The sequence below is a fragment of the Polypterus senegalus genome, chromosome 10 (genome assembly GCF_016835505.1).
Source record: "Polypterus senegalus isolate Bchr_013 chromosome 10, ASM1683550v1, whole genome shotgun sequence".
NCBI classification, from domain to species: domain Eukaryota; kingdom Metazoa; phylum Chordata; class Cladistia; order Polypteriformes; family Polypteridae; genus Polypterus; species Polypterus senegalus.
Window position 1 is genome coordinate 112032643 of NC_053163.1, and position 26528 is coordinate 112059170.

At 39.3% G+C, this 26528-nt stretch overlaps 1 protein-coding gene across 2 annotated transcripts in view; it reads right to left on the reverse strand.

Annotated features, from left to right (window-relative positions):
* Positions 1-213: 213 nt before the first annotated feature.
* The window catches only part of las1l (LAS1 like ribosome biogenesis factor), a 91147-nt gene continuing 64832 nt past the window's right edge, over positions 214-26528 (reverse strand). For both annotated transcript variants that reach the window (XM_039766341.1, XM_039766340.1), the window contains 6 exons: positions 23866-23951; positions 23571-23780; positions 22137-22284; positions 13515-13849; positions 12001-12151; positions 214-648 (listed from right to left, as the gene is read on the reverse strand). In XM_039766341.1, coding sequence (XP_039622275.1) covers positions 558-648; positions 12001-12151; positions 13515-13849; positions 22137-22284; positions 23571-23780; positions 23866-23951 — 1021 coding nt within the window. In that variant the 3' untranslated portion in view covers positions 214-557. The remainder of the gene's footprint in view (positions 649-12000; positions 12152-13514; positions 13850-22136; positions 22285-23570; positions 23781-23865; positions 23952-26528) is intronic.

Consider the following 26528-nt stretch of genomic DNA (forward strand, 5'->3'; position numbering starts at 1 on the left):
TGTTTATGACTAAAATAAACTTGTTTTGTCTCAGTTTGTGCGAGTCCAGACTTTTTGTCAGCTGGCACACATTCAGCCTGATCCTTTGGTTCCTGCCAAGTCACAATTTGCCACAAATGGTCAGCGGCTCACTGCTTACTGTTCTGGTCTACAGGGTGCTTTAACTTATAGAACTTTCCTTTGAAATTAAACACAAAAACCAACATTAAGACGCACAATTCTAAAATTATTTTATTTCAATGCATGTGATAAAAAAAATGGTTTGACCTCCTCATGTAGTGATGAGCGAATGGAGAAACAGCCACTTGGAAGTGATGCAGCGGCCATGACAGACTTCATGTGCTTGTACGAGTCCAACCAAGGATTTCACATTTGTAAAGTAACACTGCGCAGGGGTGGGTGAGAGGCACTAGCTTGACCCTTTAATGGGGTACAGAACAAAGATAGGAAGTCCAACACAGGACTTGCAGAGATGTTTAACAGGAGCTCCTCTCTCTAGAAGGACGTTCACCTGGGCAGCCCTTTTCTCACAGTCTTGCAGGGGTCCAGCGACATTATTAGAAAAGCTGCAAGCTGGATTTAAGTCTGTGCAAGTCACTTTGTGTCCAGCGCAGTCCATCAGGTGTGGCACTCTTTTGTACTGAGTTCCTGTAATTGAGGGACAAACAGTTAAAACACGAGAATTTAACGGCACAACTGTTAACAAGCCCAGATTATTTCATTCTTTAGAATTGGTATTCTGTAATAAACACAAAAAACAAACAAATATAATCAGTTTGGGATGTTTTCAAATGGGACACTACGCTCTCCTTCAACGATGGCCCCGACAGTCTGGCACAACTGCATTATCTTGGCAGCACGGAGGTCACGGCAACAGCCCATCACTATTGGAAGAAATGTTTGGTCAAAGGAGGCGGTGGTCAGGGTGGTCTTTAAAAGGTACCCAGTGAAAATTACAGGCTTCAGGGGTCTCCAGCTCTGGTCCTGGAGCGTTACTGTGGCTGCAGGTTTTCAATCTAACCCTCTCCTTAATTTGTGACCAGTTTTTACTGCTAATTGTCTTCTTTTTCCCTTCATTTTAATTGCCTTGCTTTTTTAAGATTCAGTCCTCTGAATTGCTTCATGAGAAATGAGATGTGCAGATGAGCGGCTAAGTCAGGGCCTCAAACTCCAGGCAGTTTGTCAATTAGAAGTCGATTCTTCTTGTTAATTAATTCTGCTATTTAATTGCATGACTTGTTGCTGCTCTCTTTCTGCCATGGCTGACATTTCCAAAACTGTCGATTTTCCTTTTTCTTTGAAAACCATCAAAATGTTTTGTGGAGTAAATCAACATTATTACTGAGGCCGTCACCTTTCTTTATTTTCAGATATTGTGTGATGGACACAGGCTGGCTGGTTGGTCATGAGTTGCCTCATTTTGTATCTCATTAGTCTTTGGCTGCTAATTAAAGAGAAAAGAAACAATTAAGGGGCTGAGTCTTAGGAAGTCATTTAAAACGAAGACAGAAGAATTAATTAGCAGCAATAACTGCTTACTAATTAACCTCCTTAGTGTTACACATTTTCTCAAAAAAATGTAAAAAGCATCACATTTTTATTAAATCTCATCTTACTGTAAAACTTGCATAACACTTAAAAGTATAAAGCCAGAAGTGTTGAAAGTATAATGATGATGCAGTATGAACAGCACATATGAGTGAGGGACACAAGTGTCACTGCCTGATGACAGATTCACCTCGTCATCACTGCCCGAGGAGTGGCGCCCTTATGAGGCTCGGAGAAGACGCATCTGCACCATTACCGGGGTGACGCTCGGGCCCGACACAAGTCTTGCCAATACCTTTGCCCGAGTGACGTTAGGCACAAATGCTGTCGGCAGTTTTACAGCCCAAGTAAACCTGGGGTCTTATGCGAGACGTGTCTATACAGTTGCCCGAGAGACTCTTTTAGCACTATTTTCACAGCCCGAGTGATGCTCAGGTCCAAGTCTAAGGAGGTTAAGAAAAGATTTAGAATGAAAACCTACAGCCGTGCTAGCCCTCCAGACCAAGAGGGTCTCACCGCTTATGGAGTGCTACAGCAGATCAGCTCTGCGTGAACATCTGGACATCTTCAGAATCTAGAACGTGTTGCATAAGAAAGTGCATTCAGATGAGAAGGACACTCTTCTAACACTTTTATTCTATAATACAAGCCAGAAGGGTCAAACTCGGACCCTGCAGGGCTACAGTGGTGTCAGGGTTTTCGTTCCATCCGCTTTCTTATTTACCAACATTGGTAGTGGGACAGACTTCCTTTGCTTTATTTGTCTTACTTTGTAGGACTCCACATCCTTCATTGTTTCTGGTTTTCCTCTACCAACAGTCAAAAAATAATGCGATGCAAAGTGTGTCAAAAGAAGACCAGATAACTTGATCCCATTTCATACAATATGAATGAAATAAGTGGTCATCCACAGAACACTTGGTGGGGCAGAGTGAGAGCAGTAACAACCCATAAAATGACATAATGGCTGCAAATTAAGAAGCTCTGTGCAGTTTGAGCTGCTCATCTATCGACTCCCTCACTTTTCATCTCATTATTGTTTGGCTACTGGTTAAGGAAACAAAGAAGAAGGATTCTGTGTCTTAAGAGCCAAGTCAATTAAAATCCAGGCCAAATAAGTCGTCCACTAGCCTCAGATTACTGGAACAAAAACCTGCAGCATCCTAAGATCTGAGCTCGACACCCCTGATGAAAGCCAATGATTGTTGTCCTGTAATGAAGACCGAGAAAGACAAGCGGGACGTGTAGCAGGACTGTGACATTCGCTTTCAAGTATCAAATACATTCAAATGTAAATTACAGTTTCAATATTTTCAACGGAAATTTTTAAATATCTTTACCACTGTGCAATACAGAAATTGTCATGAGCAAATCTTGTATTAGGCCAGTCAGTTACTCACCCTGCCTTGTATGAACAAAGATAGCCAAGAAGGGGAAGATGCAACGATATGAAAAGGAATGGTGGACACTGCATTGCAGCTCCCCTCTATATGGCTACAGATGAAGGCCTGCCAAGTTGAAACACTACAACCCAATGCACCATTCATCAAAGCTGCGTGTAATTCTAATATAAGATTTAAAAAGGAGGTAAACTGGGGGGTTTTCAGCAGGAGGCTGAGGCCAATTTGGTAGCAACGGTGCCTAGAAAGAATAGCTTATGCTGGAAGACACAGAACCATGGCAGAAAAGTCCACAAGAAGCGACATTTGAGGTGAGAACGGAAAGAATCGATGACAGAAGCTTTGAGAAATGACATCAGAAAACCCTAACCTTGGGGCGTTCCCAGAATGTGTGCGAGCTAAAAGGTAAGTGAGGCAAACACAAGTGTGTATTGATGACGGCTTCAAAGGTGCTAAAGTAATACTTTTTTTTTAAATGACACTCTCAAACCCAGGGAACTTGTCGAGACCTAGGAGAGGCATCTCACATATAATACAAAGGCTTGGTTTTAGGAGAGAACAGCCTGACTAAGGGCCAGCAGGGAGAAAGAAGACAAAGAAACTCAGACTCAAAAACGGACTGATATAGAGCAGCGTTTAGTGTTTGAATGCTTGGTGATACCACACTGCATCCAGACTTGGGGACTAAAATGCCCCCAAGAAGCAAGGCTGCATTATTAAAGATGGAAGTAAGTAAATGTAGGTTTGCTTCTCCATCTTGCACCTTATAGGAAGTGCGTATGTAACTAGTGAGCCCAATTTAAATGAAATCACAGAGAAGTAAAAGGTGATGACGAGATGTACAGTAGGAAGCGCAAATCTACTTTCATCTGAGAGCCAAGAAAGAGGAATATCAATGGGGGATGCAACTTGCTCAAAACTGATCCAAGTGTAAATGCCCATTGCTACATTTCAAGATCTGGCAAGGAAACACTTCCCACTCAACCTATCTCAGATCAATATAAAACGTTAAATGTGCATTTTTTTTAGCATTACAAAGGAATTGGGACAAAGGAGATCTAACTTTAGACCAGAATTTAACTGGACGGAGGTGTGGGTCCTTCAGATGATAAATTAAACAAAGGGACAAGATTCATTTTATTAAAGTCGGGACTAAAAGGATAGGGGGAGACGGAGGATCCTGGGCACTTTTGAAGATGCACTTATAATTTAATGAGGTGACATGATATCCAGGTATTTGACTTTGTAAGTTGTACTGCCAGCACTTGCTCAGACCTGCTGTGGACCCCAGAAATGGTCCACCAGACTGCTGGACACATCAAGGAGAAGAGTCGTCGACTTGGAATCTTTATTATGTAACCGGGCACAAACATAGAAAAAAGAAATACAATAAGAACATATGACACTTCCAAAGAGACATCATGGAGAAAAAACAAGACGATAGCAGTGGCATAAAGTGCGACTATGTGGTGAGTGCCCTGCTAAGTTATAGGGGAGATTAATTTGACTTATGGATAGGAATTGCTAAAAGTCCGAGAGAGAGAGAGAGAGAGACTGAGGAGAAAAGGGGAAAGTGGGCAGCACTGTATGGCTTCTTAAGAAATCCGAAAATGCTGCAATATAATTGAATTAGCGATAGTAATAGCGGAGACAGATGAATAAAGTGTCCTGACCATACTGACACAGACCTCCCCAAACCCCATCTGATATCACACCTTTTTTAACATTAGAACACTCTAGACGAGAACAGGCCATTCAGCCCAACAAAGCTCGCCAGTCCTATCCACTTTTTTCCTCTAAGAAAACATCAGGCCGAGTTTTGAAAATCCCTAACATCTTACTGTCTACCACACTACTTGGTAGCTTATTCCAAGTGTCTATTGTTCTTTGTGTAAAGACAAACTTCCTGATGTTTGTGCGAAATTTACCCTTCACAAGTTTCCAATTGTGTCCCCGTGTTCTTGATGAACTCAATTTAAAATAACAGTCTCGATCCACTGGACTAATTCCCTTCATAATTTTAAACACTTCAATCATGTCACCTCTTAATCTTCTTTTGCTTAAACTGTAAAGGCTCAGCTCTTTTAAGCTTTCCTCATAATTCAACCCCTGTAGCCCTGGAATCAGCCTAGTTGCTCTTCTCTGGACCTTTTCTAGTGCTGCTACGTCCTTTTTGTAGATGAGGAATCACCAGTGCTATCATAATAAAGGTTGACCTGGCAGAGTAAAGACAAGTTCATTTGGACTGAATGCCTTTTCAGCATCTAAAGACAGCAAAGAGGGTGCCTGAGGAAGGTTGGGTGCAGCTTCGATACTATGGAGAAGACATCTCATGTTGTCCATCTCCTGGCGAGTATAAACAAACATTCTGATTGGGGTGAATCAACATGGAAATTATAAGCTGAAGGCAGACACTAAAACCTATTACCGGTAAGTATTTTTGCATCAGAATTCAAAGAGATGGGATGGTACCTTAAGTAACTGTAAACAGCCCACTGATCACAAAAGATAACAGAATCATTCAACCATGTGGTGCAGATAGCAGAGTTTAAAGTTTTGGGGGAAAAAAAAGGAGACCGCTTTCAAAACCTTCAAATAAAATTCAGGTGGTAATCCATCTGGCTCTAGTGATTTCCCAGATTGCAAAGACACTAAAGCCTCTTTAATCTGAAGAGTAGTAAGTAGTAGTGGGATTGACAGTAGAGGTTTCATCATCCAGGGGCTTCTTTAGGGTCAGATTAGATAAAGAGGAGTGAATTTCAACTTGATTGGAAATGGAATGAAAGAAAACAACTGGCTTTGCAGATGCAACAGTTTATGAGAATGTCTTTCATCGAGGGAAGAGAGGTCCCAATGATCTTTTCTGCTAAGTGCACTCTTTGTTATAGGCCCTTACAGTCAGACACACCGTAGTTTCCAAACCAGATAATGATGCAGCTGCTTAGAAAACTCATGATGATGCCCCTGAATAATGGGATGCCAAAGAAAGTGGAGATGCTGCTGTGCGCCAAGCTAAAACTTTAATTGGGAGGTTACACTGCACAGGAACATAAGAAATTTGACAAATGGGAGAAGATCATTCAGTTCATCAAACCTATTTCTTCAGCTAATAGCTAACCTGTCCCAATATCTCATCCAGACTCTTCTTAAAGGTTCTCAAGGTTTCTGCCTTAACTCCATGTCTTGGTAGTTTGTTCCAGAGTCCCACAACTCTTTCTGTAAAGAAGTGCCTCCCGGTTGCAGTCCTAAATACACTTCCCCTTAACTTCCACTGATTCAAGTACGTGATTCACCATTAAGCTGAAAAAATTTTGCTGGATCTACTTTATCAATGCCTTTGAGGACTTTAAATACCTGGATGAGGTCCCCATGCTGTCTCCTCTGCTTGAGATTCAACAGGTTTAATTCTCTGAATCTGTCAGAGTAGTTCATGCATGTCCTTAAGTCCTGGGATGCACTTGGTTGTTCTTCTCTGCACAACATCAAGCTCTGCTATGTCTTTCTTGTACCGTGGTGACCAGAACTGCACACGGTGCTCCAGATGTGGTCTTACGAGCGCATTAAAACAGTTTCAGCAAAAGTTTTTATGATATAACCTACGGTAACATTTTACTTGCCTTTTTAATTGCTTCTGTGCATTGCTTAGTCTATGAAAATGGTCGGCCAACAAAAACCCCTAAATCACGTTCAGAGGTTGCTTCCTGTATGACAGGGTCTTTTATCTGGTATTTATAATTTATATTCCTTTTGCCAATGTGTAGCACTTTGCACTTTTCTATATTACACTGAATCTTCCAAGTGTTCACCCAGTTCTGATGGTTGTCCAGATCATTTTGAATTCTTTTTTGACACCTCCTCAGTGTCTGCCATCCCTTTAATTTTGGTGTCATCTGCGAATTTGACGAGTTTACTAACTATACCAGAATCAATTTCAATAGTATAAGTCAGTAAAAGTGATGGTCCAAAGGCAGACCCCCCCGAGGGACTCCTCTGATGACCTGGCTCCATGTGGAGCATTCTCGTCTGTCAAGGTTAACAAACTAGAGATTCAGTTTTGGAGGTTACCTCTAATGCCTACAGCTTCTAGTTTCAGAATTCATCTTTTTGAAGGTTTAGGTAAATTATGTCGTATGATTTGTTTTTGTCAACTATTCTGATTACTTCTACAAAAAAATCTAAAAGATTGGTTTGGCCGCAGAAGAAAGACATCCCCAATTTTTTATTGGACAGAAGATGAGGCTGCCATCAAATAACACCTTATCCCAATTTGGGGTATAACCCATATTTAGTAGTAGAATATCCAGAAGGAAAGCAATATGAACATGCTAGCACAACAAATAATCTAATATATCTGATCTTCTAGTAGTGGACCCCAGGTCAAAAATGTTCAAAGATACCACAGTTAGTTGTGCTTGAAAGTTTGTGAACCCTTTAGAATTTTCTATATTTCTGCATAAATATGACCTTAAACATCATCAGATTTTCACTCAAGCCCTAAAAGTAGATAAAGAGAAACTAGTTAAACAAATGAGACAAAAATATTACACTTGGTCATTTATTTATTAAGGAAAATGATTGAATATTACATATTTGTGAGTGGCAAAAGTATGTGAGCCTTTGCTTTCAGTATCTGGTGTGACACTTCTTTGCAGCAATAACTGCAACTAAACGTTTCCGGTAACTTTTGGTCATTCCTGCACACCGGCTTGGAGGTATTTTAGCCCATTCCTCCGTACAGAACAACTTTAACACTGGGATGTTGGTGGGTTCCCTCACATTAACTGCTCGCTTCAGGTCCTTCCACAACATTTCGATTGGATTAAGGTCAGGACTTTGACTTGGCCATTACAAAACATTAACTTTATTCTTCTTTAACCATTCTTTGGCAGATCGACTTGTGTGCTTAGGGTCGTTGTCTTGCTGCATGACCCAACTTCTCTTGAGATCCAGTTCATGGACATTTTCCTTTAGAATTCTCTGATATAATTCAGAATTCATTGTTCCATCAATGAATGGAAGCTGCCCTCGCCCAGATGCAGCAAAACAGGCCCAAACCATGATACTACCACCACCATGTTTCACAGACAGGATAAGGTTCTTATGCTGGAATGCAGTGTTTTCCTTTCTCCAAACATAACGCTTTTCATTTAAACCAAAAAGTTCTATTTTGGTCTCATCCGTCCACAGAACATTCTTCCAATAGCCTTCTGGTTTTTCCACGTGATCTTTAGCAAACTGAAGACGAGCAGCAATGTTTTTTTTTGGAGAGTAGTGGCTTTCTCCTTGCAACCTTACCATGCACACCATTGTTGTTCAGTGTTCTCCTGATGGTGGACTCATGAACATGAACATGAACATTAGCCAATGTGAGAGAGGCCTTCAGTTGCTTAGAAGTTACCCTGGGGTCCTTTGTGACCTCGCCGACTATTACACGCCTTGCTCATGGAGTGATCTTTGTTGGTCGACCACTCCTGGGGAGGGTAACAATGGTCTTGAATTTCCTCCATTTGTACACAATCTGACTGTGGATTGGTGGAGTCCAAACTCTTTAGAGATGGTTTTGTAGCCTTTTCCAGCCTGATGAGCATCAACAACTCTTTTTCTGAGGTCCTCGGAAATCTCCTTTGTTCGTGCCATGATACACTTCCACAAATGTGTTGTGAAGAGCAGACTTTGATAGATCCCTGTTCTTTAAATAACACAGGGTGCCCACTCACACCTGATTGTCATCCCATTGACTGAAAACACCTGACTCGAATTTCACCTTCAAACTAACTGCTAATCCTAGAGGTTCACATACTTTTGCCACTCACAAATGTGTAACATTCAATCATTTTCCTCAATAAATAAATGACCAAGTATAATATTTTTGTCTCATTTGTTTAACTGGTTTCTCTTTATCTACTTTTAGGACTTGAGTGAAAATCTGATGAAGTTTTAGCTCATATGTATGCAGAAATATAGAAAATTCTAAAGAGTTCACAAACTTTCAAGCACAACTGTATATTAGCAACTGAAAAAAGTTAAGGAGAAAACTACTAAGCATAAATGAAAAGATGATAAAAAAAAAGAGATGCGATAGGAAAAAAAGCAGATGTGGAGGGACAAAGAGAGGGAAAAAAGCAACAAATACCGAGCAGCATCACCACCCTGGACACCTTACTGCCCATATTAAAACAGTAGGGAATACCATCCATTGCCCACCCAAACCCCAAATCCAACAATCTCCTCACACTCAGCCCTCTGTGTCTGTTCATTATTATATTTAAATGGAATCCACTGATGCATTAGAATGAGTAGATAATCAGGAGAAGGGAACAGTGGGGAAAAAAAGCAAAAACAGCAGGTCCCATTGCAATGTGTCTCAAGGAGAAGAAAAAAAAAAATCAACCAACACGCAAATACGCAGACAGGAGGAACTGCAGATAACTAAGCCTAGGACGTCCCACAGCTGCTCCGATGACAAGGCAGCAATGGCCTCCCCTCCATAACTACATTTAATACAAAACATACATAAGCAAAGGAAAAACAAAGAGTAAACATATAAATAAATCCCCCTTGCCAAAATTATACAAATTTGACATATATTATTTAAATGCATTATCTTAAATAACACTGACGAGAAAGAAATAGGCCGGAAAAAGGGGCAGAAGCACTTGAGTACAATGGATTAGGGGATAAAGGAAGTATAAAACATCCACATTGTGTTCATTTAGTAAGAAAGTTAATGTGAAAATCACAAACTAAATAGCTTGAAGCTTTGCAGATATAAAGCATAGCTGAACAAACAAAGTGAAAGCATGCAAGACCCCCTCTTTGTCAGTGAGAGATGCCTGGGGGGGGAATGTTTGAAGAGCAATGAATGATGTAATGAAGACAGGCATTGCATGGTTCGAAAACGGAAACTTCCAGTAAGTTGAAAATTGTCAGTAGCTTCACTGGTCTGATTAAGGTCATCAGAGGTGATGAACTGACTGGTGCTTCAGGGAACAAGACAGGCCAGCAGTGCATTCCTTGTTAATTGCAGGTTGCGTTTTCCTTCCTTACAGCCACAGTCAACCTGAGTAGTCTGCAAATAGGTGTATGAAGTGTCCTTCATATGAAAGATGAATTTTTCTTGATCTTAAAGGGCCAGTTCACACAACTGGCATAAGGCTACATCCACACCGCTACATTTTCATTTGAAAACACAGACATTAGACTCCTTTTCTGCCTTCCGTGCATACCATCCCAAGCGTTTCAAACCCGTTAAAACAGAGACTTCTGAAAATGCCCCCAGAGTTGCACATCTCTGAAAATATAGACTCGGTGTTGCAGTGTGGATGGATGAAAAGGAAGAGTTTTGAAAATGGAGACTCTAATCACACGCTGATTGGTTTGGGAAACTACAACATCCAATTCTGATTGGTCACCCTTCATGGAAGAAAACCTTATTCCAACATTGTAGAAACAGAGGAGCTGCTTTCCCAAGGTGCTTATTGTGTTGCTTATCTGAATTGCCTTACTTACAGTTTGAATGCTATATACATGTGCAAACGGTAAATTTACCAGTCACTACAGATCTGTGAAAAACCCCGTGGCCAACGGCAATACCGTCCATTCAAGGAGGAAGCTTCCTCTTCCTGTTACGGCTGACAAAGGAATGCTCAGTGTTGGCAAACAGCAATGTCATATACACTTTTAGTCAATTTAGTGTCTGTGGAGATACTTCTGTAAATGATTTGAAAAGACTAGTGTGGATTGAGATCATTTTTATTTAAAAAAGGCCATTTTAAAATGAAAAAAAGTAGTACTGTGGACGTAGCCTAAGTTAGGAATTTCATTAATGCCTTGGGCAGGACAAATGCTGGCGCAGCGAGTAAAACACTGAAGTGTTCCTCTATGATAGGATAGATCGCCAGCCTCATTTTTTTCATTAACATAATACACCAGCACCTTCTGAATTCTCCTTAATCCTTTCTGTGATGATGTTAAGCGGGTTTTACAGTTACCGACGTAACCTTGTCCACTTTGCTCAATGTGTGGGCCCAAGGTAGAGATCAGTTTGCTGACATCTTGGTACGAGTACTGTAGCATACTTAAGTTCAATAAATAAAAGAATTTACAGAAACTACCAAAGCTGACTGGAAAGCCGCTGCCTCTGCCTTACTATGCGACTCTGAAAGACATGTCACTGAACCCACACCTGTGCTTCAACTGTAGAAACGCATGTAGACATTTGTACTTTACTCTGATCCTGTAAATCGCCTCAGATAAAGGTTTTAGTCAATATGCTGTTTATAATAATAGATTTGTTACCGTCACCCTGCTCCTGAGCTCAATAAGGAGTTTATGATAATACCAGCTGCTGTTAGAACATGCTTAGCAAACCCGATTCATAAAGTCATAAAGGCTCAAAAGGAGGAACCTGCACATAATGCGTACAGGATGCAGCTGGCCCTCAGCTTCCTCTTTCTTAGTTTCTTTACTTCAAAATGAAGCATCATGAAGGGAGAAAACAACAAGTCAAGTGGAACGACACACATGTGACTTCATTCTCGGGGAGCTACCAAAAGCAGTCACATGTAGACTCCACCTAGAACTTGCACCCACAAACTGACAAAAACAAAAATGAACGTCTGCTTGGTTTATATTGGCAGCAATTTGTTTCTGTTGACAGACATCCATATTAGTGTGCCATGCTTGTGCATCTTATTGGTCTAAATGCAGAAGATATGGACTGTCCACTATCCTTTTTATTTCCCTTTTTATTAATTTTAAAGATTTTTATCCGACATCCCTCCTAACTCTTGTGAACACCATTTTTACAAGCATTACAATACTCAATTACAAATCAATTCTCTTTTGAATTTTTCCTCCAAACTGATTTTTTTCTCTCGATTTTCTAGGCATGCTAAGCTGATTTACTGATTTTACTTTGGTCTTCTTTCCTCTGCTGGGTAAATATTTGTTAAGGCAGATTTTGTCCAAAATTTTAGATGTGCTTCAAAAGCAGCTACTTGTGTGGTAACATTAGTGAGCGCCAACAGGTAAACTTCAACGTCATACTTACCCCGTGCCTGTACTGTGCGAGGCTATCCTGCCTAGGTCCACTGACTGGTCCATCACTGACATTGTAGAATAACTGTCCACCATTAGGCAGCTAGGGTCATCTGATTGTCCAGGTATTTTCCCTAATGGATACTCTTCCCACTTCACAGAGTCTGAAGGAAAAAGATTAACATCTTAATAGTAATCACCCCCCTTTAATCTAACCTAGTGTTTCTTAAAATTATGGGGGTTGTAGACATGTTTGTGATGGGTCGCCACAGGATTGTGCAATATAATTAACCAAGTCTGTCCAATGACAAATTCTACGGTGAACAATAGACCTTCCCATTTAGAGTACTTTTTACTGTAGTAGAATGCGATTTGACAGCCTGTGAACAATGCTGTTGCTGCATCAGAGAGAGCTGTTGCTTCTATGGCAGAAAAATGTAATTAATATTCTCCAAACACCATCCTGTAAAAGAGTCAAACTAAGGAGACTGACAAGCAAAGATAAATAAAAGTAAATGGGAGAGAGGAGGGAATGACAGGGATGTGATGGGTTTCAGGGCATTTTGTTTGGAGGATTGGGGTTGAATCAGTATGGCAGGGGTATCATATGTTTGTGTGGTCAGTGCCTCATTGTATGTTTACCAATATGGCATACACTGAATCAAGACAGATGTGCATAAAGCTCAGTGAGGATGAATTCCTACTCTTCACACCATTTTAAAGTGGTCTACTGGTAGCAAGTAGTTTGTGTTTGTTGAACCACTGAGAACTGGAAGAACACCAGAAAATATCAAAAGGGTGGGACAGACTGTAGAGCAGACTTTCAGCACTGCGTCAGTCAGCCTGGCCTGTTTGCTGAATTCTTCATCAGGATTCATCCCGTCATCGGTATAAAATACAAACTGTGCATAGTTTTTTTAGGAATAATTTAGCTACATTGCTAAACATTTTATACCCAACTACTGCATGAAAATCAGACACAAGGAACAACTCACTGCAAAGTGCGTATTGTCAGTCTGGAACTCGTTAGAAAATGTGATTTAAGACTAGACAAAGAAACTGCATCGATTAATTATTTCTTAACTTCTTTATCCTTTATCTAAGTTAACTGACCATTCATACTATCCTCACAAATATCATATTATCCTTGCACCATATTCCTTATAAATAGGTACTTATTTTTTTTAGCTTAACTAAACCTAAAAATAAGTATCTGCACTGGTAGTGATGAATATTAGAAATCTGCTCCTTGTGTTCAATGATAATTATTGTTTTATTAACAATATGTCTGTATTTCTGTTTTCTCTTTTAGTAAAATTCATGTGACAAATATACTTGTTTTTTATTTTTTTTTTTTAATAATATATCTATCGTTATTTATCTACCGTATGTATGAGTCTGCTGTCTTTACGGTAATAATCCTCTTTTTGGGATACTATTTTTCTTATTTAGGTCCACAAATTTAAAAAGTTTAACAACCACTGATGTAATCCCATTGCCTCAAAGATATATTATCAGTAGAGATACCTGTGCATATCTGCCATGGTGAGCCCTTAAGAGCGCTCATCCGCTCAGCAACAACCTCTGGGGTCAGCCTTTCTGAAATGGTTGCTTGTGGTTGTGTGGAACTGAACCAGCTTTCCTGGTCAGATTGCTCAACTTCCAGGTTGTCATCAGCATGTGGTAGCTCTTGCTTCATGGACCTCTGAAGGCTCTCCAGAGTGTAGATGCAGTCCTCCTGATCATCGCTGTCGGAAGGAGAACACATGCCACTGTCTCCAGTCTGCGTGTAGATTGAGCAGAGGTGGATAAGCTTTTGCTTGGTGTCCAATGGTAATGGATCTTTGATCTCTGCAAGGATTCTGCAGAAAAGGACAAGATTATAGTGCTGTTGGTGAGGCAAAAATCCAGTAGAGTTTATTTCCTTTTCCCAAGCTGTTCTGCTGACCTTAACTGTAAAATACTAAATACTGTAATACTAAAATGAATTGACTGAAAGGTCACAATGCCACCAGCTCATCAGAGTATGTACTGTATAATCAGATAACTAACCTATTATTAGTCTATCAATTAAAATATATTAATCTGTTGGTCTAAATTACACACAGGGATTTAATTCATCATCCATAATTAGTTAAACATAATTATTCTAATACAAGATCACATGAGGTTGGCATTTGTCCCAACACCATCAAGCAGGAGACAGGGACCAACCTGGTACAGGATGCAAAGCATGCACACACCCTCACTCTTGCATACAGGGTCAAATTTATTGCCACCCATTAAACTTCAAACTAACATGCATGTCTTTTGGGATGGTGGTGAAGGAGGAAATGGAGAAAATCCCACACAAGCATGGAAGAAAAAGGCAAAAAAAAAAAAAAACAAAAAAAAACACACAAAGGTGCACGGGCCCAGATTTGAATTCAGAACTCTAGTGCAGTCAGGAATCACCACTGTTTTTATCTTTAATTTAAATTAATCTGGATTAGATAAGATATTATAAACTCTTCATGCATTTTCTTATTTCCATCTCCAGTTAGTCAGTTATTCATTCACGGATGCAACTTGTTGTGGAGAGTTGGAGCCCATACAAAAAGAATGCAGCACCAGTGCAATGTTTATATGCTAAAGTACAGACACCCCTGGCCAAATGACACATTTTTTTTACATTTGACTTTGACAACAAACAGTCTCAAACAGCATTTTTATGAAAATGTTAATGTACATTACAATTTAGTATAAGATTTGAAAATATGTATAAAAAAAAAAAAAGAGTAAAAGTGGCAAAGGTTTCAGCACCGTCTTAAGTCAGTACTTTGTAACAAACTCTTTGGCAAAAATCATACTTTGTAAACATTTCTGTAGCCAGCTAAGGAGTCTTGGAACTGCTGTTTTGCAATTTTTCACCCATTCTTTCTTGCAGATCTCTTCTAGGCATGAGATATTATTGGGTCTTGCATGCAAATCACATTTAAGATCTACACCCTAATTTTCAATAATCTGCCTTAATAAAAGGATAAGTAAAGTCAAGTTGGGGAACATGCACTGGTACAGTCCATTGCCACACCCACTACACAACAAAACAACTCGTGATCCTGGTTTGCAACCCCCCCAGGCAGACACACAGTCCAGTCCCACCCTCCAGAAATGATCCTCTATCTGCCGCAGCCAGGTGTTACGTGGGCGACCCCTTAGCTAGGTCCAGCCACTCGGGTCCCCAACAATGAGGATCTTACGAGCTGGATCACCCTCGGGGAAACGCGCCACATGGCCGTAGTGCCGTAACTGATGCTCCCTCACAATGCAGGTAATGTGCCTCATTCGACACAAAGTCAAACCGGCAGTGCCCAAGGATTTTCCAGAGAGACACAGTTCCAAAGGAGTCCAGTCTTCATCTCAGGTCACTGGATAGCGTCCATGTCTTGCAACCATACAGCAAGACTGGAAGCACCAGGACTTCAAAGACTTGGACCTTTGTCCTTTTGCATAGATATTGGGAGCACCACACACCCCTTTCCAGTGACCTCACGACCACCCCATGCTCTCCCAATTCGTCTACTGACTTCATAGAAAGAGTCATGAATGTCACTGCCAAGGTAAGTAAACCTCTCGACAAGGTCAATACGCAAACAGACACACTGCTGATGGCTGTGCCCAAGAGGTCATTAAAGGCCTGGATCTCAGTTTTTATCCAGGACACTCACAAGCCCAGTCACTCAGACTCCTCGCTCAGTCTGTCAAGAGCCTCGATCAGAGCCTCCATTGACTCTGCGAAGATCACAGCATCGTCAGCAAAGTCAAGATCCGCGAACCTTTTTTCACCAACAGATGCCCCACAGCTGCTGGAACCCACGACCTTGCCCAACACCCAGTCCATACAAGCATTGAACAGAGTAGGAGCAAGAACACACCCCTGACGAAAGCCAGAATCAACTGGGAAAAATGCAGAGGTCCTGCCTCCACTCTGCACAGCACTCACAGTACCAGTGTACAGGCCGGCCATGATATCCAGCAACCTCGAGGGGATCCTGTGAATCCTCAGGATGTCCTACAGGGCAGCTTGAGCAACTGTGTCGAACGCTTTGCAAAAATCGACAAAGGCTGCAAAGAAACTGCTGATATTCGTGTTTGCGCTCCATGAGAACCCTCGGTGCCAGGATGAGGTTGATGGTAGACTTCTTAAGCATAAAACCAGACTGTTCCGGTCGCTGGTAGGTGAGCAATTGATCATGGATTCTTTTGAGGACGACCCTAGCAAGGACCTTACCCGGCTCTGAGAGCAGTGTTATCCCCCTGTAGTTGCTGCAATCCAGGCGATCACCCTTCCCTTTCCAGATAGGGACGGCAAGTCCCATTTTCCAGTCAGTTGGGATGATGCCAGTCTCCCAAATGGAACCAAAGCTTTAATAATAGAATAATAAAATATTTAATAAAAGGATAAGTGTGTGTTTATTCTATGTGCAAATCAGGCTGCTATGTCTCCATCATTCCAAAAGATGGCACATCGCAAACATTTATAGTAATAAAACACATTGCATTTGTCATTCCAATAGAAGGGACATGCCAAACATTAACACTGCTTTTATGAATCCCATACCAAATGGCATATAGCAGAGACATATGCATTGTACGGTTTACTAAAAATGTTTATACTCAGGTCTACAATGATTACTTAGATTTCAATCCATCTTAGATGGGCAGCACAATTAATGTTTAAATGTGGGGACTGCATCATCTATTCCAAAACCTTGTGTGCACTTTTTGAGACTTTGAAGTGTGTTTTGGATTGTTGTCTTTTTGTGGAACCCATCCTTATTTCAGCTTTAGTTTCCTGACTTACTGTCTTGACATTCCTCCCAAGGACTTGTTGGTATTTATTGGAATCAAATCTTCTCTGTACTTGCACAAATGTGCCATCAGCTGCCACACAACCTTAAGAGTATAAGTTCAAATCCAGAATTTAACAGCAAGACTCTTTTAGGCCAATTATTTTTTTTTGTTTTTCTCCCAGGGCTGAATATTTTTCCCAAAAAAAAAAAGTAATGGTGTCACACATAAATCAACATAAAACGCTTATTTATAACAATTTTTTTGGTTCCAAGACGCTCTACAGTATGCAAACAAATCAGGAGCTAAGTCAAAATCCGCTCCAGAGATAGCACGCAAACAAAAAAATAAAATAAATAACGCACGCAAAGCATTTTGCTTTGTGCATTCTCTTCGCTCTCTTGCCCGATGTCGACGCCATTCTAGACGTTGTTTACTCTATGCTACTCACACACACGCTGAAATTCGACATCAAGTCAACGAGTCCAACAGTCCTCCTAGCAAAGAGGGTCTACCTATAACGTAACAGTGAGTCTTGTCGACGTTTACAGCTGATTATCGCCCTCTACCCCTGTCGACAAAAGTCGACATCCGCCCTAAAAGAGTTAATATCTTTTCAATGCTTCCCCTTGCTTGGTAGGTATAGATTAGTTTAATTTTCTCATCCTCAGAAAAGCCTATTAATTATGTACAATAATTGAAGAGTCAAAGAATTTAATAGGCTCTGGAAATGTCAGCACTTGATATTTGTTTCCTAATGGCAACTGTCGACTAGAATAACACCAAATGAGCTATGCCAAACCAGACTAATGACTGAACAAGTTCTGAGACCTTACATTTTTATCAGTTCATCAAATAAATCTCAAGTGTACATTTACATTTTCATGAAATGCAGTTGTTTTAGTTTATTTGCTGCTAAGGTTATTATTTACTATTTTTCCTTTCAAATGTTGACAAAATATATAATTTGGCCAGGAGTATCTGAACTTTTGTATGGAACTTTATGCGTTTGTATGCTCTTTAAAATGGGGTTAGATGGAACTAATAACAAAACTGAGGTGGCTTGCTTTAGCCACAAAGCAGTTTTTATATAAAATCTAGGCAAAACAGCCAATGTAAGAACATAGAAGTCCAAGATGACTGACATGGCAACCTAGGATTAACTCCTAAACTGCTATAAACAAACAGAATATAACAAAAACTAAATATGCTTCTGAATCACATATTCAAAAAGAAATACGTGTCTTAAACTGCAACTTAATTAAAGTACAAAGCTCAGAATATGCCTGAAGCAGTGATTTTTACAGTTCTTTCAAAAATCTATGAAGGTTATCAGCATGAAGTCAAGAGCCTACAACCTTGTGGTTACAGTAACAATTTGCTTTTCCAGTATTCAAACATTCTAACATGTAAAACAAAAGCTTTCCCTGCAATGAAATTTCCATGTGGATGCAAATGCAGGAGTTAGTGTTTGGCAATTATCTAGTTTCAATATACGGCTTTCTAGTTCCAGATAGCTTAAGGCCATATTATAGTACTTTTCTGTTGTGGACTTCATTTTCATAATCTGAGGGAGTCATTGGCAGTGGTGGAGTGTGGCTTCCCATCGTATTCTGACATACCTAGCAACTCCAACCAGTCTGTGACTCGCCCCATCCTTCTATTATTTCATTTGTGTCGGTCCGAGCTCGATATAAACAACGGTTGCCACAACTACTATCTCTCCACAACAATAGCGAGGAATCCATGTTCCTGGCAGAGTTTTGGTCTTAGGCTTATCTTCAAGTCTTCAATGTGACCAATTATTGACTGTGGTATTTGACTGTTTATTTGGTGCATACTTTATTACTGATCAAAACTGTATTATGACACTACCATTTTACCCCACCTTTTTCCTTCAACGTAAGCCTCCTGATAAAATGAAAAGGCACATACAGCCTAGCTGCGACCAACAGAAATGATCTCACAGGCCTACATACTCACACTAACGCACAGAAGCAGAAACATCTACACCATGCCAGACCAACCAGCAAAGGTCAGAAGTCTTAGAACAAGTGTATGACTAAACACAGAGCAACATTATTCAAAGATTAGCAACAGCAAGTCTTGCATCTAGACAGTGAACAAAATATGAATTAGACACACAACCCTTCTGAAGAGCAGCAGCAAACTACCAGACAACAAGAAACATTACAACAGAGTATTTGCCAGGCCCTGTTTTTTTTACCTATGGCCAGCTGTACACTACATTTTCCAGAGTTGCATCGAAACCCGAGTTAAACGTACAGGTACTTGCGGGTTACACACAGGGGAATATTTTGGGTGACAATAACGTTTATGCAACAAATTGCGTTTTCTGACAATTATTATAGACGTCGGTATACTACATTACATGACGGCCACACTTCACACATACAGACTTACACATGCCCTGCATTTCCCTTCTTATCTAATATATTCTGTTAACCTGTTCATGTTACACTTTGTATTGTAAATACTCATGCTGTTGTAAGTGACTATAATAACATCCCATACTAATCATATTACTATTCTAATATAGGAGTTCTCTCACAAGTCACTACTCATTAAAATAATCTCCTTTCTTACTGTAACATGTGATGTTCTTCTCTCCCTCATCATGATTTCATCAACGCTATTATTATTGCGAAATTTTTGCAAGCACGATTTACTAGTTTTGTCTTAAGTCATTAAGAGATGCACAAAGAATTGTCTGCAACTTAACATCAGCAAAACCAAACAACTGGTTATTGACTTTCGCTGCACCAAACAACCTCTATTTCTGGTCATTATTCAATGGATGTAGATTAGATGCACTGCTACAAGTAATTGGGGGTCCACATTATTGATAGGCTGGATTGATCTCGTAACACAGAGGAACTATATAAGAAAGAGCAGAGTAGGCTCTTTCCTTTAATGTGTGTAGCAACATTCTTCACATCTACAATTCTGTGATGGACAGTGTGACTGTTCTGTGCTGTGATATGCTAGGCTAGGAATATCGCTTCAAAGGGCAACTAAATCAACAATCTAATTAAAAGGGCAGACTCAAGTTATAGGAAAGACTCTAGACACCCTGGAGTAACCACTGAAGGAGAGACTTAAAACAAAATTGAGTGCCATTATGAACAATGCTGCACATTTTGTCTTTGACACACTAACCACTGAGGACTTTCAGCCAATAAATTGTTCTGCAGAAGTTTGGAATACTGCCAACAACAATATATCTGTATAATGTCTCACTGTGACAGACTGCCAAGTCAAAGTTTTTCTTTTAATTTTCTTTCTTTTTTTAGACATCCCACTGTATTTTGAGATCTTTTTGTCTGTGTACCTATGTATATATATAAAAAATAATTTATTTATATTTAAAGAGCTTATATAAAATACCAAAACCTCCCTTTGGACAAATAAAGTTTTATCTAGCGTTGGGCTCTGTATGCATGAGAGCTGACAACCAGTGAGCACTCACCTGACACTAATAATGCATGTGTAATGTAAAAATGAGGAACAAAGGCATTCACGGGTGGATTCAATGCTGCCAGTATTTGGATAAAACTAATAATAATACATTTAAATAGTGCTTTTCTCACTACTCAAAGTGCTCTCTACGCAACACAGTCAAAAAAATAATAAATTAAAAAAGAAAATGGCAAAAGAAAAATAAGCATTTAAAGCTATGACAAAGAACACAAATAATTCTGAATTTCTTAGGATATTTTTGTAGGCCAGATGATTAAATAATGTGATCCAGTAAAAGAAAGAATGGTGCACTGATTGTGAAATGGGCTGGAATAAAACCTGTAGTCATTGAGGTCCCTCAAGACTGAAGTGCTCAACGCATAATGCGTTAAAAAATGTTTTCAGCCCCTAACCTTTTTCTCACATAAATGAAAACTTGGGATTTTTTATTTGTAAAATAAATCATTTTCATTGTGCTACCCAAAGAAGGAAGAAAATTCCAAAAGCTGAAAAGTCAACAGTTTCTAAGTAATTCCAAAAAGCACTTGGTTAAACCACCTCTCTAAGCTACTACAGCAAGTGTTCTTTTCGGTAGTTCTCTATTCATTTTAGACAATGAGACATTTGTCCACTCCCCATTCCAATATTGTTCAAGCTGTGCCTGGTTAGTAGGGGAGCAGATGCTGGCAGTACTTTTTAGGCGTCATGACAGTTGATCAATAGGGTTAAGGTCTGGACTCTGGCTGGATCAGTCAAGGACATTCTTCTTCTTCCTTTTATGCCACTTCACTTTTGTTCTGGCAGTGTGCTTTGGGTCATTGTTCTGTTCCAAAGACAAACTTCCTCTCCAGTGTAAGCATTCTGTGAGAGAGGAGTAGGTTTTCCTTCAGAATCTCTGTGTGATGCAGCATTCATCTTCCCATATTTTACAGTGGGGATGGTGTTACCTGGCTATGAGCAAGGACAGTCCACCCTCAGTCTTGTCTTCTTCCTTGCTTCTCTTGCATAAAAGCCCTTTGAGTGTCATGCCTCGGAGATTATAAAAAATACCTCACCAAATATTCTACAAATCAGAGTGACAAACGTTGTCATAGTAGCCTCTTTGAGAAGTGCCATCCCTGTTAGATTAGAAAGGTGGTTTGACATAGGCAGTATGGCTGCAAGTTCATTTTGTAAAGCACTTTGAGCTACATTTTTTGTATGAAAATGTGCTATATAAATAAATGTTGATTGATTGATAGTTCCATATAATATCCTCTTTCATATGACGCTCTGCACTGAATTTCATTGTGCCTTTGAGTTGGTCTTGCACCGCTGCTCAGACCAGTGTTACTCTATAATTATATCAGACTTGCTTTGAATGCTCTTCAGTCTTCATTTTGGTTTGTGGAAAATCTCCACAACACTATTTGACCTCAATAAACTGGGTGAGCTGTCAAGGTAATACATAGCCCTTCGGCAAAGTTGCCCTTATATTTACAAAGGGTAGGAATACTGCCTAAATTTAAATTTTGATTTTTCCTTTTTAGCAAAATGTTGAAACTTTTTCAATTTGATTCTTTTGATTTGACATGATGTACACTGTTACCTTCTGCCAGAAACAATCATACCTTAATATAAGGTACTGCAAGTTTAGAATCTTAAGCAATAAAGTGTGAGAATATTTCTGAAGGCTGAATACTTTTTCCAAGCCAGGAAAAATTTTCTGTATTTCATTACAAAATCTGTCAGACATATTAATTAATGGAATACTGTGCTCTGTATAAACACAGACACTAAGGACACTTATAAACCTTAACGAAAATTTCATACAGCTTGCCTCTAATCCTGAATACATACAGCTGAAGTAGTACAGGTGTGGCCGGGCAAGGAGCTGCAAGGCACATTCTCAGTAGCTGCCACCAGTCCAAGCGAAATCTGCATGTAATTATATCCCTCTTCGATGTTGTGTCCTTCTGACCACGGCAGGTACCCTTTGGTGTATATTCTATAAGAAAGAGATGGAGAAAAACATTTCAGCGGAAAATGAACAACTCCTTTTCATTACAGAACTTGGCAGTATTCCTCAAGGAACTGACTCAAGGAAATAGAGTTCTCTGGTATGCTGATAGCCAAGTCACATGTTTAGTATTTCTAGTGTTTAAAGTCATCTGGATAAAGATGTCAAATGTTACTCAAATCCCTTTCAAATGTACCAAGACATTTCACTTTTAGGAAATATGTGTTGAACAAGTGTTGAATTCTGGGAAGGTAACCCAATGCTATCTCTCTCACACACAACACACAAACGCTCAGACAGCTTGTAACAGCTAATCACCTTATCCAGAAAAGTTTTGGGGATATAGAAAGAAAAACAGAGTACCCAGAGGACGACCCATGCAGACAATGACAAAACATGACAAAAAGTTTGGTTAAATACTTGTTCAGATTTCTTTCACTTCAATATATTGAAAAAAATTATACCATTTTTATCAGAATATTTTTATACTATCATGCTTATGTTTGTGCTAAAGTGACACCATGTCACAGGTCTTAGGTTCTCGGGTTAAAATTCCGTGGACCCACTGAATATGGTGTTGAGTTTTCACATTTTCTCTATGTCTTTGCACGTGCTCCTCCAGGGACTCCAGCTTTATTTCCATATCCCAAAAGATGTGCAGGTAGGTTAACTGGCAACTCTTAAATGGTAGGAGGAATATTTTTTTTAATTTGACCAATTTAATCATCTGATAAGCACTAAAAAAACATGCAATTATAACAAGAAAGTTGTCATAATCTGTAGCTGAGAGTTGTGTTTCGAAAAGCCGCACTCTATCGGTGCAACACACAGGTTTTGTGAGTCAGAAGAAATAATATTAAACTTTATACAAGTATGTGCAGATCCATCTATGTGCAGTTCAAGGTGAAATAAAAAGTAATACAAATTAAAAAGTAAACCGTAAAAACATAAAATGATAAAAGGACACATAAACAAGAATACACACACACACACACAGAAGTATGTGCTTTACAGAACTTTAGGGTGAGTTTGTTGTCTAAGGCGGGGAACTGGGATTTTTACATAAGCTCTAAAAATAAAGATACATTACTTACATGTACATACAAACTATGATCTGAACACAAACCAGAATGACTAAACAGGAAGAAAAATTAAAAAGAAAAACTTGACAAAATCTGTGCAAAATTAGGTGTTATATTTTATATTAACTGTAAATCCTGGAGAAATTATGGGGTATAAGTCGTTAGCGACTCTGGAAATTCTTGGAATCTTACCTGTCTTCTGAATGCAAGTAATAATTTCATTGATCCAGCCCACAATGTACTGCGTTCTGATTTCTGTGACTTCACAGCACTGCTGCAGTTCACAGAAGAGTTTCTGAAGCAGCATAGAGACAAAAACCCGAGACTGCAGAAGTCTGAACAAAGGCTGCCAAAATCGTAGAAAAGTAGAAGGGATTGATGGAACTTCTCCCAATTCATTTTCTATCAGTCAAACGGAAAAATGGTCAGTAAAGATTGCATTTCAATACATTAAAAATGTAAAGCGAGCAACAGTGCTTGCACTTACCTAAAGGTTCAATATCCAATGAATCCAACTGTTCAGTGGTAGGGATTAAAAATCCATCAGACAACAATACATCAATCATAATAGATCTGAAAAAAAGAAGAAATACTTGCAGATAAGAAAATAAACTTAAATTGACACATTTTAATCACTTTTACTGTTTCAGCTATGAGGTAGTATGATTTGTTGGGAATTATGTGAAATGCTTTGTGATGATGGATGGCAATATATATATATATATATATATATATATATATATATATATATATATATATATATATATATATATATATATATATATATATATATATATATATATATATATCTCAAATTGTGATTATATAAACAAGCATTATTGTTGCCTTCAGTCGCTTATTCTATAGCCACACAACCTAGGAGTGAACTTGCTATTCATATCATTGCAAAAATAAGAAAAACCCATGGCCAATATATCCAGAGACACAGACCTGGAACATGCTTTTCACTGCACCTTATTTTCTGCTTGCACTATTGGGAACTTGCTTCCTGATCTCTGAGGATTTTCAGTTTTGCCAAGGAATGCTTTGCGCAGGATAGTGCTCCACTGTGCAATCAAATGTCACAGATGAATTCTGCATACTTTTTATTTATTGGTCACTGGTATCTGATCTTTTAATTTTTACAATATTACACTCTTAACAGAGATTCCTTTGATCTCCTTAGTAGCTTTTTTTGGAGAATTAAAAATGTACCACTGGAAAATAGCAGAAATGTATCCCAGAAGCAAACTAAATTTGCTTCTATTCAGACATAAAACCACTCACATGAGTTGCCAGCTACTTCACAAACCACAAAAGTGCAGTAAAAATTCCCTGCCTCCAGCCTGTATATCTGCGACTCACTACTGTGAACAGCACAGTTTCTTAAGCAGGATTTCTCACATCACCCACCCAGTAATTCAATGCCTGCAAGGCAACACCCCAAAGCTCTTTTTTGCAAAGGACAAAGCCAGGATGGAAAGAAACTGTTCAGGAAGGGAACACTGGTTGGGATTCCCCATGCTGCGTAGAAAGTGCACATTGGAGGGGAAAGTAAGACTGTAAAGCCGTATCAAATTAAAGTAAGCAGCCTAGTCACAGCTGAAGCTCATTGTTACAAGTGTCAAATTCTTTGTACACTGCTTCCTTCATCGCTCTTCTTGTTCCTCATATTAGAACCTGTCACCTGAGCTAACTTGATGACACAGTAGCCAGTATGACTAAAAGGCAGAAATAATATAAAAAAGCATTGTGTAATCACCTACCTCAATTGCTCTATATGTAGCTGAACGTCCAATGGAGAGCACTAAAAACCTATTGTGTACTTTCATTCACTCAGCCCTCTCAGTGTAGCTATAAATCAAGAACAAACCTTGGACAAGGGTATTAGTCTATCACAAAGTACACTCTGATAGTTTATTTTGATTAAGCACAATTTTCCCCTTGGGATTAATAAAGTATCTATCTATCTATTCCACTTACAAATGCAGCCCTCTTTACACTAATGACAAAATACAGTGTAAGTGTATATAGTGCAACAAATATATGCAAAGAAATACAAATGTATATTTTATAAAAACAGACCCCTGCGCTGGCACCCGCAAATATTAGTGAAGAAAGTGAAAGCTCAGAACAGCCTACTGCTTAAATATTCTTAACTATAAATGTCACTTAAGAGATCTAGTAATAGTTTCATCAGCCATGACTAGAAAGGTGTCAATATTTAATGAAGACAAGATTATTCAAGGAGCAGCCTTTTATGTACACAGAATATGCCACTTATAAATCAGATTTGTTCAGGAGTAAAGCACAAGTATAAACAATTAACACTCTACATTTTTTATAAATCATCACAACACACATCTAAAGAGGTCAGGCCTGTCTATATATGTCTCACTAGTAGTTTACAATCAGCCCACACTGTTCAGAACAGGTTTTCCACCTGAAGCTAAGCATGTTTGGGCCCAGCCATTACTTGGCTGACCAACCGGGAAAAGCTAGGGTTGCTGCTGGAAGAGGTGTCAGTGAGGCCAGCAGGGGGTGCTTTCCCTGTGGTTTCAACGTATATCCCAATGCCCCAGTGCAGTGACACTGTGCTGTACAAATTGCGCCATCCTTTGGATGACATGTAAAACTGAGGTCCACACTCTCTGTGGCCATAAAAAAATCTCTGGACATCAATCGCAAAGAGCTTAGTGTATCTCAATGTCTTGGCTAAATTGCCCTCCATGGTCTAGTCATTCTGGTCCTTAATCATGCCCTGTCTCTAATTGGATAACTATTTCTCACTCTTAAACCACCAAAAAAACTGCTGTTAGGAAATCGTATTTGTGTCAAACATGGTTTCTGTTGCATCATCCAAGTGGATGCTAGTGGTGGTTGAAGTGGCTCCCCACTTACTATGTAAAAACACTTTTGAGTATTGACAAAAAGCGCTATATAAATGTAAAGAATTATTATTATTAGAGTTGGTGTGTAATCATGTTGGCTCTGCTCTCTAGTTAAACAAGACATTTTCATTAGAGGGCTATGGTCGACAATGAGTAATTGTTTCTCTAAAGCAGGTAGTGTGGTCTAAAGATTAAGGTTCTGCACATTAAACCCCAAGGCTACTGGTTCAATCCTCGTCTCCGGCCTGCTTATGACCTT